The sequence below is a fragment of the Hyperolius riggenbachi genome, chromosome 7 (genome assembly GCF_040937935.1).
Source record: "Hyperolius riggenbachi isolate aHypRig1 chromosome 7, aHypRig1.pri, whole genome shotgun sequence".
Lineage (NCBI taxonomy): Eukaryota > Metazoa > Chordata > Amphibia > Anura > Hyperoliidae > Hyperolius > Hyperolius riggenbachi.
In genome coordinates this window covers 257,712,773-257,728,416 of record NC_090652.1, presented here as the reverse complement: position 1 = coordinate 257,728,416, position 15,644 = coordinate 257,712,773, and the positions used below count along the sequence as shown (strand labels likewise).

General features: G+C 42.6%; 1 protein-coding gene across 3 annotated transcripts; it reads left to right on the top strand.

Moving 5' to 3' along the window:
• The first annotated feature begins 259 nt into the window (after positions 1-259).
• LOC137524986 (dehydrogenase/reductase SDR family member 9-like) lies at positions 260-14,676 on the top strand. 3 transcript variants are annotated; one of them, XM_068245586.1, is made up of 5 exons: positions 260-331; positions 3,484-3,823; positions 7,097-7,355; positions 10,035-10,198; positions 12,667-14,676. In XM_068245586.1, the coding sequence occupies exons 2-5, from the start codon at positions 3,511-3,513 to the stop codon at positions 12,888-12,890; spliced, it is 960 nt and encodes a 319-aa protein (XP_068101687.1). In that variant the 5' UTR covers positions 260-331; positions 3,484-3,510; the 3' UTR covers positions 12,891-14,676. The 3 variants fall into 3 exon arrangements, with proteins under 3 accessions (XP_068101687.1, XP_068101689.1, XP_068101688.1); XM_068245588.1 differs by lacking the exon at positions 260-331 and adding an exon at positions 864-953; XM_068245587.1 differs by lacking the exon at positions 260-331 and adding an exon at positions 866-965.
• Positions 14,677-15,644: the final 968 nt, after the last annotated feature.

Below are 15,644 nucleotides of genomic sequence, written 5' to 3'. Positions count from 1 at the left end.
GCTGCAATGTCCCTTCGTGTAGATGGGGCTTAAGATCTGTGCTGTTTCAGTGCAGTGTCTTATCTAACGATCAAGAATTCATTCAGGAAGTTACTTTGCATAGAGCACAGTGATATGTAGGCTGTGACAACAGTAGGTCGTAATCTCATGTAAATAAATGCATCAGTGATTACACCTTGTCTTGTTGTGTAGACAGACATATGTTGTGTCATAACCTCTCCCAATACAATGCTATAAAACAGTCCGGCTACTTCCTCTACTACCAACAGAAGGAAGCTGTCATTTCAGTAACTCTGAGCTTTCATTTCTCCTCTGTGAGAGTTCACATCATGTAAGTACTATGACTGGGGACAGAGTTAGGTGTATGGATAGGCTAGACAGTATTCATTAGTGGACTAGGGCACAACTAGGACTGATCTTTAAAGACTGATGAAAAGAAATATGCAAAAAGTTTTGTTACTATCCAGGCCAACCATTCAGAATCACTTGTTTAATTAAAGGGCACTTGAAGTGAGAGGGCTATGGAGGCTACCATATTTATTTTCTTTTAAACAATACCAGTTGCTTGGCTGCCCTGCTGATCTTTCATGCAGTAGTATCTGAATCACACATCTGAAACAAGCATGTGGCTAGTCCAGTCAGACTTCAGCTAGATACCTTTTATTCAGGGTTATTACAGGCAGAGGATCACCAGGACAACTAGGTGATGTGCATTGTTTAAAAGGAAATACAGATGTCAGTTTCCATATCCCTTTCACTTCTGGTGTCCTATGGCTGGAATGTGATCAGTTGCTCTGGACACTTACTTTACATTTACTCTGGTTTTGTGTACGGCTGTTTTGATAAATCATCTCCAGGACCTTTTTTAGTGTAGTTGGTACAGCTTTTGACTTAAAAATGCATGGTAAAGCACACTGTATCATGCTGTAGTCATTGCTTTAAGTGTTTGGCAGGTAATATAATAGGTATGACCATATACTGTATACTGTGTATTTCACTGAAACTCTCTTGGGAAAACGCTCTTTTCTTCAAAACTCACTATTTCTGTTTCAAAGACAATTGTAGTTGCTTGTTATTGAAGGTTTAAGGACAACTGTAGTGAGAGGTATATGGAGGCTGCCACATTTATTTCCTTTTAAACAATACCAGTTGCCTGGCAACCCTGTTAATCGATTTAGCTGAAGTAGTGTATGAATTACATTGGAATCAAGCATGCAGCTAATCTTAGGAGATCTGACAATAGTGTCAGAAACACCTGGTCTGCCCCATGCTTATTCAGGGTCTATGGCTAAAAGTATTAGAGGTAGAGAATCAGCAGGATAGCCAGGCAACTGGTATTGCTTAAAAGGACATACATATGGCATATTGCTCTCGTTACAGTAGTCCTTTATGCTGGCTACACACGGTGCGTTCCCGCATCGAATGCGCCGCTCGATTCCCGTCGATTCGATTATTTCTGAGCATTTCCGAGCGCACTTCGATGATTTTTAGGCCGATTGCCATGTAAAGTATGGCAAATCGACATAACGATCCATCGAAACGCGAATCGGACATGTCGGAAATAAACAAATCGACGGGAATCGAGCGGCGCATCGGGTGCGGGAACGCACCGTGTGTAGCCTGCATTAAAGAGACTCTGAAGTCTCATAAAATTCAGCTTTTTATTGCAAAACAAAACATTATAGCCCTAACTAAAATGCTGCATCCCCGCGGCTGAAATCTAACTAAATCCCCCCTAGGGAAGACTGAGAGGGGCGGGCAGAGGCGGCGATCCGGTGCTGATAGACGCATGGAGAGGCAGAGATGTAGCTGAAAGCTCTGCCTCTCACGGAAGCGCTGCCCGGATTTCCCACCGGGAGTTAGGGGGATTTAGTTAGATTACAGCCGCGGAGATGCAGCGTTTTAATTAGGGCTATCATGTTAAAGACATTGTTGCAATAAAAAGCTGAATTTTATGAGACTTCAGAGTCTCTTTATGCTTTGGTGATGCCATCTTTATCCTTACCTCAGTATAGAATTGCCTATTTTAAGAGCCAAATATTGTCAGTTGTAAAACATTGCATGCAGTCTGTTAACAGTACAACGTGCGCATTTATCACAAAAGTGTGGCATACTTTCATTGTAGTGTCTCACTGTACAGTCGTACCACACCGTCACGGCGTAAAGGCCACAACGGCCTGGATCTTGGCTGGCTGCAGGCCTAGGGGCACATAGGCATGAAGGAGGGGTTACTACATATGAAGGAGGAGGGTAAATACTGTATGTGGAGCAAGACATGAAAAGGGAAACTGATGCCCAAAAGAGATGCTCATGAAAGTAGGGTGCTGTGCATGGATGAAATGTATTGAAGAGGGGGCTGCACGTGGAATGGGAGGGGCAATGCTACACATGAAAGGAAAGCCACAACATACTTGGCCAAGGGGGCACAAAAATTTTAAATCCAGCCTTGGGTATGACCTGGAACCCTTGTGGTGAGATTGAACAACTCATTGCATCGAAAGGAAACAGAAGAAGCATGAAAGGAGCCTAATACTTCTTAATACTTCTGAGACGATGCAAACCTTAACTATGCAAATTTGACGGCTTAGAAATAGGTCAATCAAATGCAGCTTCTGACTTGCTTTAGTTTACGTTTACGTTTAGTTTACGTTTACTCTCTTCTCGTTATTTTAATTTACTTAATTTTATTTAAAACTAATTTGGCTTATTTAAATTTACTTAAAAAAAAATCTATTTATTTAATTCTGTTAAATGTCGTAGCATTTTCTCTTTGGAAAAACAAACAAACCTTTTTTGTGTGTTTTTCTGCTTGGAAATGAAGGTTAAAGCAGTGTTTTCAATTACTATACCATGTATGAGATGAGTCACCAGTATTTAGCTCATGTTTGGATTACTGGAAACATTCGGGTGGGACAGTTAAATGAGGGTCATACTGTTAATGGGTATAATTGACTTCCCTAGCAGTGAAAAAAAAGCAGTTGATATGTATCCCAGCATTCCCAGAGTCAGCACATTTGTCAGGAATACTGTTCCTATGAACGGACTCTCACGCCAGCAATTCTATTAAAGTGGACCTGAACTCTTGCACAGGACAGAAGGAAAACAGTGAGAAATACACCCTGTATGTATTTAGAGAGTTTAGCATGTCTAATTTCCCCTTATATGTAACTAATCACAACTTTAATTTGATCTCTCATCTGTGTCATCTGGCCACCTCGGCAGAGCAGCTAATTTGTAATCACAGGATGTTAACCCTATGTCTGCTCCTATGAAAGTAGGAAGTAGATACACTGCAGATTTATTGCAGGATTTGTATCAGCTGTAACAAAGTAATGTTTTTCTTTATAGGTTATTAAGCTGCTGCTTATCTTTTACAGCAGAAAGGAAGTTCTGAGTTCAGGTCTTCTTTTATTTCCCCATCATATCCTATCTTTATGCTACTAACAAGATTTTGATGTAATGTTTTATTTTTCTGTTGGGTAGGAGACACTAAAGAAGAAGACTTGGACAATGTTTGTGTATATCCTGGTCTGTGTGGCCATCCTGTATCTCTGGTGGATGGTGAGAGATAGATCCAAGGTAAAAAGCATCACAGAAAAGTACGTTCTGATTACCGGCTGCGACACAGGATTCGGAAATCACGCAGCTCGCACGTTCGACAAACTTGGCTTCCGAGTTATAGCAACTTGTCTGACAGACGAAGGAGCAGATGCTCTGAATGAGGCGACATCAGAACGGCTTAAAACGGTTGTGCTGGATGTGACTGATGAGCAGAATGTGCAGAGGATTGCTGAATGGGTCCAAGATGAGGTTGGGGATCAAGGTAAGTTGGGTCTGTGAACCATATAAGGCTGTAAACCAATGAAAGGATGTCTGTGTTGATGCTGTAGTCAAGGGGGTAACAGTAGCTTTTGCATAAAATTTGCAGTTATTTGCATTACATTGACCTCTAGCAAACAATTAAGGTGTGTTGCCTTTTAACCCTTTCAGGTCTAAAAGGCTCTGTCCCCTTAAGGGGAACCAGATGTGAGAGACATATGGAGGCTGACATATTTATTTCCTTTTAAACACAGCCTGGCTGTACTGCTGATTCTGTGCCTTTATTACTTTTAGCTACAGACCCTAGAGACATGAAAGATCAGCAGATCCACCAGGCAACTGGTATTGTTTAAAAGGAAATAAATATGGCAGCATCCATATCTCTCTCATCTCCTGTTTATTTTAAAGTGAACCCAAGAAAAGAACAGCTCCCTCTATGTCTGTCTGTCCCCTCCCTTCTTCTGCTGTCAGTCCCAGTAGTTGCTAACTGCTGCGCATACTTGGCCCTGGCCGTGTGCCTCCTTGGTTGCACTCCCATGGCATTCTACACCTGGGCAGTTAGTTAAGGCGTGTAAGTGCGCAGGCGCGGAACACTCCCAGTCACGGGAGAGGAGCGAGACCACAGCCGTGCATGAGAAGTAGTCCCCGACTGACTCAGGTGGGGACTTTACCATGGCTGACAGTGGGGGAACAGACAGGACACAGAGGGAGCCCATTGACTACAGGGAGCTGGAGGAATCCTCAAGTAAGTATAAATACATTTTGACGTATTTGCCTCAGGTACACATTAAGGATTAGAGGCTTTTTTCCCCTTTATTTTAGTGCTGTGATCACTATGATTGGATCACAGGGATCACGGGTTCAGGAGCAACGGGAGACTGAAATCTACATCCTGACAGGGAAACGCGATTGCAATCACAATCACTCTGCAATGCGATCATGTTTCAAGCTAATTTCCACTAATGTGATTGTGATTGAAAAAAACTCAGTATAGAGAGTTCAATTGCATTTAAAATGTGGCAGGGCGACGATTGCGTTCGGTACAAAATCTCAACGCAACTAATCATAGGCAAACGCAGGGGGGGTTTACAGCTGCCCAGAATCCCCCCTCAGACCAGGGTCGGTGCAGTGTCTGGGGACAGGCACAAGTTGAGACACCAAAATATCTGCTGGTATCCTGCAGCTAACAGCACTGCCTCCTTTCTTTCCCGGCTACAACTGACTTTAGATGGAGCAGCAGCATGTGTACAGAGCATGGAGCAGCAGTGTGTGTACAGAGCATGGAGCAGCAGCGTGTGTACAGAGCATGGAGCAGCAGTGTGTGTACAAAGCATGGAGCAGCAGCGTGTGTATAGAGCATGGAGCAGCAGCGTGTGTACAGAGCATGGAGCAGCAGTGTGTGTACAGAGCATGGAGCAGCAGCGTTTGTACAGAGCATGGAGCAGCAGTTTGTGTGTGTACAGAGCTCGGAGCAGCACTGTGTGTACAGAGCATGGAACAGCAGTGTGTGTACAGAGCATAGAGCAGCAGTGTGTGTACAAAGCATGGAGCAGCAATGTGTGTACAGAGCATGGAGCAGCAGTGTGTGTACAGAGCATGGAGCAGCAGCGTGTGTACAGAGCATGTAGCAGCAGTGTGTGTACAGAGCATGGAGCAGCAGTGTGTGTACAAAGCATGGAGCAGCAGCGTGTGTATAGAGCATGGAGCAGCAGCGTGTGTACAGAGCATGGAGCAGCAGTGTGTGTACAGAGCATGGAGCAGCAGCGTTTGTACAGAGCATGGAGCAGCAGTTTGTGTGTGTACAGAGCTCGGAGCAGCACTGTGTGTACAGAGCATGGAACAGCAGTGTGTGTACAGAGCATAGAGCAGCAGTGTGTGTACAAAGCATGGAGCAGCAATGTGTGTACAGAGCATGGAACAGCAGTGTGTGTACAGAGCATAGAGCAGCAGTGTGTGTACAAAGCATGGAGCAGCAATGTGTGTACAGAGCATGGAACAGCAATGTGTGTACAGAGCATGGAACAGCAGTGTGTATACAGAGCATAGAGCAGCAGTGTGTGAACAAAGCATGGAGCAGCAGCGTGTGTATAGAGCATGGAGCAGCAGTGTGTGTACAGAGCATGGAACAGCAGTGTGTGTACAGAGCATAGAGCAGCAGTGTGTGTACAAAGCATGGAGCAGCAGCGTGTGTATAGAGCATGGAGCAGCAATGTGTGTACAGAGCATGGAGCAGCAGTGTGTGTACAAAGCATGGAGCAGCAATGTGTGTACAGAGCATGGAACAGCAATGTGTGTACAGAGCATGGAACAGCAGTGTGTATACAGAGCATAGAGCAGCAGTGTGTGAACAAAGCATGGAGCAGCAGCGTGTGTATAGAGCATGGAGCAGCAGTGTGTGTACAGAGCATGGAACAGCAGTGTGTGTACAGAGCATAGAGCAGCAGTGTGTGTACAAAGCATGGAGCAGCAGCGTGTGTATAGAGCATGGAGCAGCAATGTGTGTACAGAGCATGGAGCAGCTCTGGGGAACTTAACAGAGTCGGGTGTGAGCACAGCCATGTGCCCTGCTGTGTGAATGCTTCACTTTCCCCTTCATTAGCAATGTCGGCTGTCCTCATTATGATTATCTGTATCCAAATTGCTCCTGATAGATTTCGTTGTTGATCGGGAGCAGATCGGATATTCAGGAAATAATTGTCAGATCTTGTCAGTCGGACGGGAAATTGCATTATGTGTAACCCCGCATGATGTCCTACCATATTATTATACTGTATTGTGCGTGGCTGAAGGAGACCTTTCAGTAATCCCCCCCCCCCCCCCCCCCCCCCTGATAATCCTAGGTTTGCCCCTGCTAATGGAAATGGAAGCAGCCATTTCCTTTAGTTTTATTGTACCCTACGTTTTGTCATCTGTTATCGATCAGAATCAGATCACAAAACGCAGGGTAGTGGAAAAGGTTCCTTATAGGCAGTAAACAGCATACTGTACATATAAATCAGCAGCTTCTGGAACAGGTTTAAGTACCCTCTCTGCTGGTTTCTGTTTACTGTTGTCTACAAGGGATGAGGGGGCTAATACTGCTTCTGAGCATTTCTATTCAAATTTGATGAATGATTTTCCAGACCAGGGGCCATTGTATAGTCTTTCCAGTTATTGCTAACTTGATATGCATTAATACTATTAAACAAGCTAAATGCAAACTGTCATGTGAGTCCCTATTGTTTCTTGTTGCAATCTTATTATTATTATGTGCCTTATGTGTTTGTTCTTAATGTAGGGCTTTGGGGCTTGGTGAACAATGCTGGAATTATGGGCACCCTGGCTCCGATGGACTGGCTCTCTATCGAGGACATTCGAAAACCTATTGAAGTTAATTTAATTGGTTTAATCCATGTCACGCTGGCTATGCTTCCCATGATTAAGAAAGCCAGAGGTCGGATTGTGAACGTATCCAGTGTTGGCGGAAGAGTGGCTGCAAGTGGCGGTGGATACTTTTGCTCCAAATATGGGGTTGAAGGATTCAATGATAGTTTGCGGTAAGTTTGTATAGTTCCTTAAAGTGTACCTGAAGCTACTGTCAAAATAAAACCTCAGTAGTAGAAAACTTGTGGATAGACCTGAGGCTTACCCGATCCACCTGGAGCCCTCTGTTCCAGCTCTGGGTCCCTCTGAACTTATTCAAGAAGAGCTTGCCAAATATGTTCTCATGGCTGTGCTCCCAATTGTGTACTGGGCATGCACGAGTATGGTCTGTGAAAGCTCAATATGGGGTCATTTTTACCCTACCCCCTTTCTTTGGAGTGCAACAGTCCTTCTGTGCATCCCTGCTGACCAAAGAGTGTGGATGGGCTTGTGATCCACAGCTGTATCCTGTGGTTTTTTGCCACTCAAAGAATCTAGTCTTTTGAATACCCTTCTTGCTTATTTGTAGATACTGGAACTTTAAAGAGACACTGAAGCGAAAAAAAATAATAATGATATAATTTATTGGTTGTGTAGTACAGCTAATTACTAGAACATTAGTAGCAAAGAAAATATTCTCATGTTTTTATTTTCAGTTATATAATGTTTTTTATAACATTCTCTAATATTTGCAGTTTACACAATACTCAGCATTCTAAATGATTTTACAGAGCAGGCCAGTGAAGTTTTGACCTGTCCTCTGGAGAGGAAAAGAAAATACAGTGACTGACAGTTGAGATAACAAGCTTCAGAAGACAGAGCTCTCTGCAACTTTGAAAGTCATGGAGCTCAATGGCTCTTTTGCATAGATAACAACTGGAGATTCTTAACTCTTCCTGTACTGGAAACAATATTAGACTTATATCTCTGCTCCTAATGTTTTATTTCTTAGTTGTACTACACATACAAATCATTATATCATCATTTTTTTTACGCTTCAGTGTCTCTTTAGATACGTAATTTGTGATATTTTTTTTTCTTTGAGTTGCTCTGAAAATTGTACCACACCTTGGTATCATGTAGGTATTTAGTAAATGTAATTTTTCAGTAGAGTTTTCTTTCAAAGCTGAATTCTGTACTTAACGTTGGTAAGCCCAAAATACTCCTCATCCCTTTTACAGGCTGATTTATAAATTAGAAAATATAAAAATCCAAGATTATCTTTTCAATTGTGGTTTGAATTTGTGGTAATATTAAAGCACCTCTGTCTCTTCCTGGCTCTGGAGGTACTGTATCCCTGACTGTGACATAGCATCCCATTAATTCCTGCACATTGGAGCAGCAAGGAAAGAAAAACAACTAGGTCACAGTCAGTGACAATCACATGATCAGAATTTTATTTATAAAGAAAGTCACAAGCATTGGTTGTACAAAATAAACATGTGATGAAAAATGACAGAGGCAGAGGCCTAACTGTATGTCCAAACAGTAGTCCTGGGCTTTGGGCTTCTGAAATAAAGTGAGTTTATTTCTAGAGTTTCCCTGATGATGATGATGCTATCCATTCAGTCGTTTCCGACTCTTGGTTATTCTATAGGTTAGTTTCTATGGGTTACATTCTATGGGTTAGTTTCTATGGGTTAGATGCTATGGGTTAGTTTCTATGGGTTACATTCTATGGGTTAGTTTCAATGGGTTAGATGCTATGGGTTAGTTTCCCTACTGAACAACAAAACTGCCCATCACTCTAAGGATCAACTGAGAAGAGAACCTTGTTCAAAAGTTGTATATACTGTATGATACATATTTCATTTGTATTGCTTTTATACTTTATTAAAAGCTGTGTTATATAGGCACATCGGCCGCATTTAAGCCCTCCTGTATTTTTTCCTCTGCTTATTTAGATGTATAACGTCTTTGTTCAGCAGAACCTGCAGAGTCAGAGAAGTGTTTATTTACATTCCTCACTTGATACAATTAAATACAAGATAACATTATCTCCACTTCGGATGTGTCCATCTTTGCTGGCAGGGAACTTCTAAGTCCTGTGTGTAATGCTGGGCATACACGGCTCGATTTTGCAGCTCGATTCTCCCCCTCGATCGATTCCCCACTCGATTCCTCAGGCGATTCTCTTATCCTCCGTTTGTTTTTCTTATCTTTTTCCATTGTGTTCAATGCGGAATCGAGCAGCAAAACGATCGGGCGGGAGATCGGACATGTCGGAAATTATCTATCGAGGTATCTTAATGGCTCAAAATCGATCCCAGCATTACCCTTCGAATGCTGTTCTGGTAAAAAAAAAAATGCTGGTTGTACAGTATATAATATGCTGTGAATAATTTATTAGAGCAAAGAAGAAATGCTGGTTGTATATAATATGCTGTGAATAATCTATTAGAGCAAAAGAAGAAATGCTGGGTTTCATTCCGCTTTAATAGCTTATCTTATTTGTCAATTGAGAAGTGGCAGGGGGTGAGACCAACGTCAACTTTTTTGAAGAAAAGTCAAAATCTGCATATTATATCAGTGGTTGTATCTTCCTGCCATCATATTCCCAGTTTGTGACAATTTTTATCTTAAAGGCAATCTGGGTTTCATTTATTTGAAGACAGGTCAGCATTGAGAGGTAATCTTGGGCTTTTAACAGGGCCTGGAGTTTATATTTTATATGCATGGAGGCAATACGTGGGCAGTTGTCCTAGTTTGATGCAAGTTTTCAAATCACCTAAAAGTAAATTTGTATTTCAGCTGAACGAGATTGAAGAATCCAATGTCAACATTTCTTTTTCTTTCTTTTCATTTTTGCCAAGGCGAGACATGAAGGCGTTTGGCGTCAAGGTTTCCTGCATTGAACCTGGTCTATTTAAAACACCTCTATCTGATCCAAAGAAAGTTTTAGAACATCGTATGTCTATCTGGAGAAAACTTTCTGCTGGTATTAAGGAGGAATATGGAGACAGTTACATAGAAATAGGTAATGTTCTGATGGATTTAATTAGAAAATAATGTTATAGTTATTACACGACTTTATGCATGTATATTTTGCTTACATACTCACACATAATCAAATAAACTCATATCTCAGTGTCAAAACTCCATGGTTGCCTTGATACACTGCCATACTCAGGTCCGGTTTTACCACAAGGCACTGTAGGCATGTGCTTTCAGGTGCCTGATGATGGAAAGACGGCTCACTCCCCTCCCCGAGTGCTTCCTTCCTCCTTCCCTATGTAGATTCCCAAGTGAAGCATAAACGAGGTTATTCACCCGGGTTACCAAATTCCACTGACAACATCTCCCTTCAGCCAGGGCACCTCTAGCTACCTAATACTTTGGGTCACCTCTAGCTACTTAATACTGAGGGTACCTCTGGCTACTTAGTATTAAGGGACAACTGTGTTGTATTACTACCTGTTGTATTACCTGTATTGTGTTATGTATCTTATTACTTATCACCTGTATTGTTGTATCTATTGTCTATTACCTGTATTGTGCTGTCGGTCACCCCTGTTATCATTGTCTGTAATCCTATGTATTGTACAGCTCTGTGTAATATGTTGGTGCTATATACATCCAATAAATAATTATAATAATAACAACTAAGTAGCTGATTGTGGAAAGACATGGATATCTTGAAATGATACGCAGTGCAGACAAAAAAAAAGAGGAAGGGGAGAAAGGAAAGACTGAGGGAGCATCAGGGAAAATGTCAGAAACATTTCATACAAATAAGTATCAATACATGCTGTAGCTCACTATCACTGACAACTTATACAGCATACACTGGTGCCTAACCTTAATTGCCCTAGGTGCGCCTACCCTTAACCCCCCTCCCCCCTCTGCAACTGAAAAAAGTACAAAGAACAGTAGGAGACAAATTACGGGAACACAGTTCCCGTTCATTGATCTAAGTCTCCGTGTGAATGACCGTCTACGCATTGCTTCCTGTTTGCATAGTAATACTGCGCATAAGGAAGTCAGCGCCGAGGACATCTTGTGGTCAAATAGTAAAATTACATCTACATTGTTTTTTCAATAAAAGCCTTATTTTGACATTTTTTACATTTTATATTTAACCCCTGACCTCCCACACTCCCCAATAATTACCCCCAAAAATTAAAATAAATAAATAAATAAAACAAAATGTACAAACAAAATAAAAATACATAAATAGTTTCCTTAGGGGCTGACATTTTTTATTATGCTTGTCAAGAGGGTATATTACTATTACTTTAAAGATGATGGGCTTTTAATTAGAGATGGATGCAAAACTGAAATAATGCACCTTTATTTCCAAATAAAATATTGTCAACATACATTGTACTAGGGAAAAATTGTAAACATTGCAATAACTGGGACAAATGGGCAAATAAAATGTGTGGGTTTTAATTACGGTGGCATGTATTATTTTAAAACTATAATGGCTGAAAACTAAGAAATAATATTTTTTTTACCATTTTTTTTTCTTATTTTTACTGTTAAAACACTTTTAGAATAAAATAATACTTAGCAAAAAGTATCCCCCAAAGAAAGCCTAATTGGTGGCAAAAAAAAAACAAGCTATAAATTGTTTTGTTGTGATCAGTAGTAATAAAGTTATAGGCGAATGAATGGAAGGAGTGTTGACAGGTGAATATTGCTCAGGTTTTTTAAGGGAAAGAAGCCTTTGAGGTAAAGTGGTTAAAGAATAGCAAATGTGCAAGGAACATAAAGTAGCTGACCAAAATAAATTCTTAGAGAAAGGGGGCCCCTGAGAGCCCAATATAGTGTACTATGTACTGGTATATGGAATAATGGAAAAGTACAAAAGTGTTATACTCACTAACCAGGGTTACCTCCAAGGTAACCACTGTATAGGCAGGTGAGGAGAATTCTAGCCTGTCCTCACTCAGGATTAAGAAGTCGCTCTCTGTAGATAGGAAAAAAGGGGGAATCTCCCTCCACCAAGGGTGGATGCAAACTAGGGAGATGAACAGAGCGCCAGAAGAGTAAAAGCAATCCTTAAAATTGTAAAAAAAATGCTTGGAAGGTAGCAGTGGACTTACCTCCTATAAGCAGACACTAGAAACTGTCAATTATTTAAACATACGGTTTATTGGCATACTCCAAGATAACTTAACTATCTTGGAGTATGCCAAAAAAACGTATGTTGAAATAATGGACAGTTTCTAGTGTCTGCTTATAGGAGTAAAAGCAATTTTAGCGAGATGAACAGAGGCACCAGAAGAGTAAAAGCAATCCTTAAAATTGTTAAAAAATGCTTGGAAGGTAGTGGTGGATGCTGCTACCACTGCTACCTTCCAAGCATTTTTTAACAATTTTAAGGATTGCTTTTACTCTTCTGGTGCCTCTGTTCATCTCGCTAAAATAAATTCTTGGTTAATATTTTTCTCTGTATGTCTTCCTTAACATGCTCTCACTTTAGCTGTTCTTTATTCTCAGATGCAAAAAAGAAGGAAAACTTAAGCCGGCTGAGAAATAGTGACCTGTCTCTTGTGGTATGGTGTATGGAGCACGCTCTGACTAGCCAACATCCCAGGACTCGCTACGGTGTGGGCACAGATGCCAACTTCTTATGGTTGCCATTATCGTACTTGCCAACATGTATTCAAGACTTTGTCATACTGTTGAACAAAGTGAAGATTCCCGCCAAAGACCCGGAATAAGTAAGACAGTACAGAGACAGTACAGTTATAAACACCAACCTAATGGAACCTTTCTTAGTGTTTTATATTATTACCATCCAAGTTCAGTAATTGCCTATCATAATATCTTGATGTTCTTAAAAGCCATGCATGTTACATATGCATATGGGGACAGCCATGCCTGCTCATGAATGATTAGAGACAAGTGAGCACACTGAGCAGAACAAATGTCCATCTTTTTGTGAAAAAGTGGACCTCCTTCGGGGTTGTGACAGCAGACTTACAGTCCGGCATGACATACAGTGAAAAAGCTCCCAACTCCTTCTAGCCTATATACTTATTCTACCAGCCGTTGTTCCAAAGTAATGTCATCTGTGTACAATAAACAAGGCTGGCATGTTTGCACAGTCCAGAGCACTCTTGCCCTGCAGCACTCGAGGTAATGTTCAAATCTGGACCAAGACACTATCTGCATGGACTTTATATGTTCTGCCAAAGTTTTGCCTGAGTTTTGTGTGAGCAGTCCGATTTCGTTCCACATCCCATTTGGTGTTCTTATCTGAGTTTACAAGATCCCTTAAAATGTGAGGCCCTACAGTGATGGGGATGAAGACTGTTGTGATGGGGAGGGGATGGGGATTGGATGGAAAAGAACTGAATGGGGAAGAAGTGGCTTTTTAGAGACAGCTATAAACAATGAGTTTACTGGGCAGAATGTATTTTGTAATTTATCCTAGCAAGAGCACAAGAAACTCTGCATTGTCTTTAATCTGACCTCAAAGAAGGCCATAAAGCAATGTTTGCGGACTAAAGGTGCCCATATATCAGATGATGTACGGGCAAATTAACCAAGAGACGGACCGCTCTCTGATCGAATGCGATGAGAGCGATCTGTTGGGCACCATAAGCCGCAGACCGATTACCGATCAATTTTTAGCATGAATTGCTTAGGGAATCGGCCTCATGACGCTGCCTCATCAGCTTGACGCTCCTAATGTACATGTATCCCCCTGGTGCCCAGTGCAGTTATACTTTACTTGCCGCTGTCTCTGCACCTGTTCTGGATTCACACCCACGTGGTTGTGGGGGATTTACACTACAGCATGTGACATCACACACACGCCCAGCATTCTACAACGTAATGCGTCAGCAACAACGTGGGGCCCAAATCTGGGAGGAGCGCGGAGACAGCGGCAGATAAACTATAACTGCACAGGGCAACGCGGGGCACATTTTTAAACTAGGGGTGACATCAGCCGGTGGTTTCCATCACATTCGTCATTCGATTATCGCACGCAGTTACAGCCGCGCACGTGATCAAGCATGTCCGCCCAACATCTTGCAGCATGTCCGATCGATACAAGCAACCAAATTCTGCCACATCATTGATTGGGCATGCTTTTGGCAGCACCGATTTTCATCTGATTCTATAATAATTAACGAATCGGAAATTGGTAGATATATGGGCACCTTAACCCTATGTGCTTGTGAGCTCCAGCTGCTGGCTACAGTTGGTTAAAACATTTCATATTTAAGTGAGTAAAAAATGGAAATGTATATATACAGTGTGTGTAAATGTGTGTGTATATATATATATATATATATATATATATATATATATATATACACACACATATAGTATTAGGGTTGCCAGGTGTCCGGTTTTAGACCGGACAGTCCGGTTTTTGCCCGCTGTGTCCGGTGCAAAAAGGCATGCTAAACCGGACAATTAAGATGTCCGGTTTTATGCCTTTTCCGGCGGCTGTCAGTATTGACAGCCGCCTGTAGCAGGAGGAGAGCAGCGCAGTGGAGGGAAAGCGGTGGGCAGCGGCGGAGAAGGGGGCCATCTCCCCCCCTTCTCTCACCTTAGATGCTTTCCGTCCCTCGCTGTCTCCTCCGATCTGTGTGTGGCTGACTGGCGGTGGCGCTTGGCAGCGGGCGGGACTTACCTTCCGTGTCGCTCCATGCGCCGGCCGGAAGTTCTGGTGCCGCAGCCGCTGCTCTGGTCTGCATCAGACCAGAGTAGTGGCAACTCATCCCGCGCGGCGCCTGCGACGAGACCAGTCACCAGACGGAGGAGACACGGTCACACGGAAGGTAAGTTCCGCCCTCGGCCTCTGCCAGCCACCGCACACACCGATCGGAGGAGACAGCGAGGGAGGGAGAGGACCCTAAGGTGAGCGAAGGGGGGGAGATGGCCCCCTTCTTCACCGCTCTCCCTCTTCTCTGCGCTGACTGCTTCCCTCCTGGGGGGGGGGGGGACACACCTGCCTACATATACTGGGCCCATATACACCCTGGCTACATATACTGGGCCCATATACACCCTGGCTACATATACTGGGCCCATATACACCCTGGCTACATATACTGGGCCCATATACACCCTGGCTACATATACTGGGCCCATATACACCCCGGCTACATATACTGGGCCCATATACACCCTGGCTAAATATACTGGGCCCATATACACCCTGGCTACATATACTGGGCCCATATACACCCTGGCTACATATACTGGGCATATATACCCCCTGACTACATATACTGGGCCCATTTACACCCTGGCTACATATACTGGGCCCATATACACCCTGGCTACATATACTGGGCCCATATACACCCTGGCTACATATACTGGGCCCATATACACCCTGGCTACATATACTGGGCCCATATACACCCTGGCTACATATACAGAGCCCATATACCGCTGGCTATATATACTGGGTACATATTCCCCTGCCTACATATACTGGGGACATATACCTC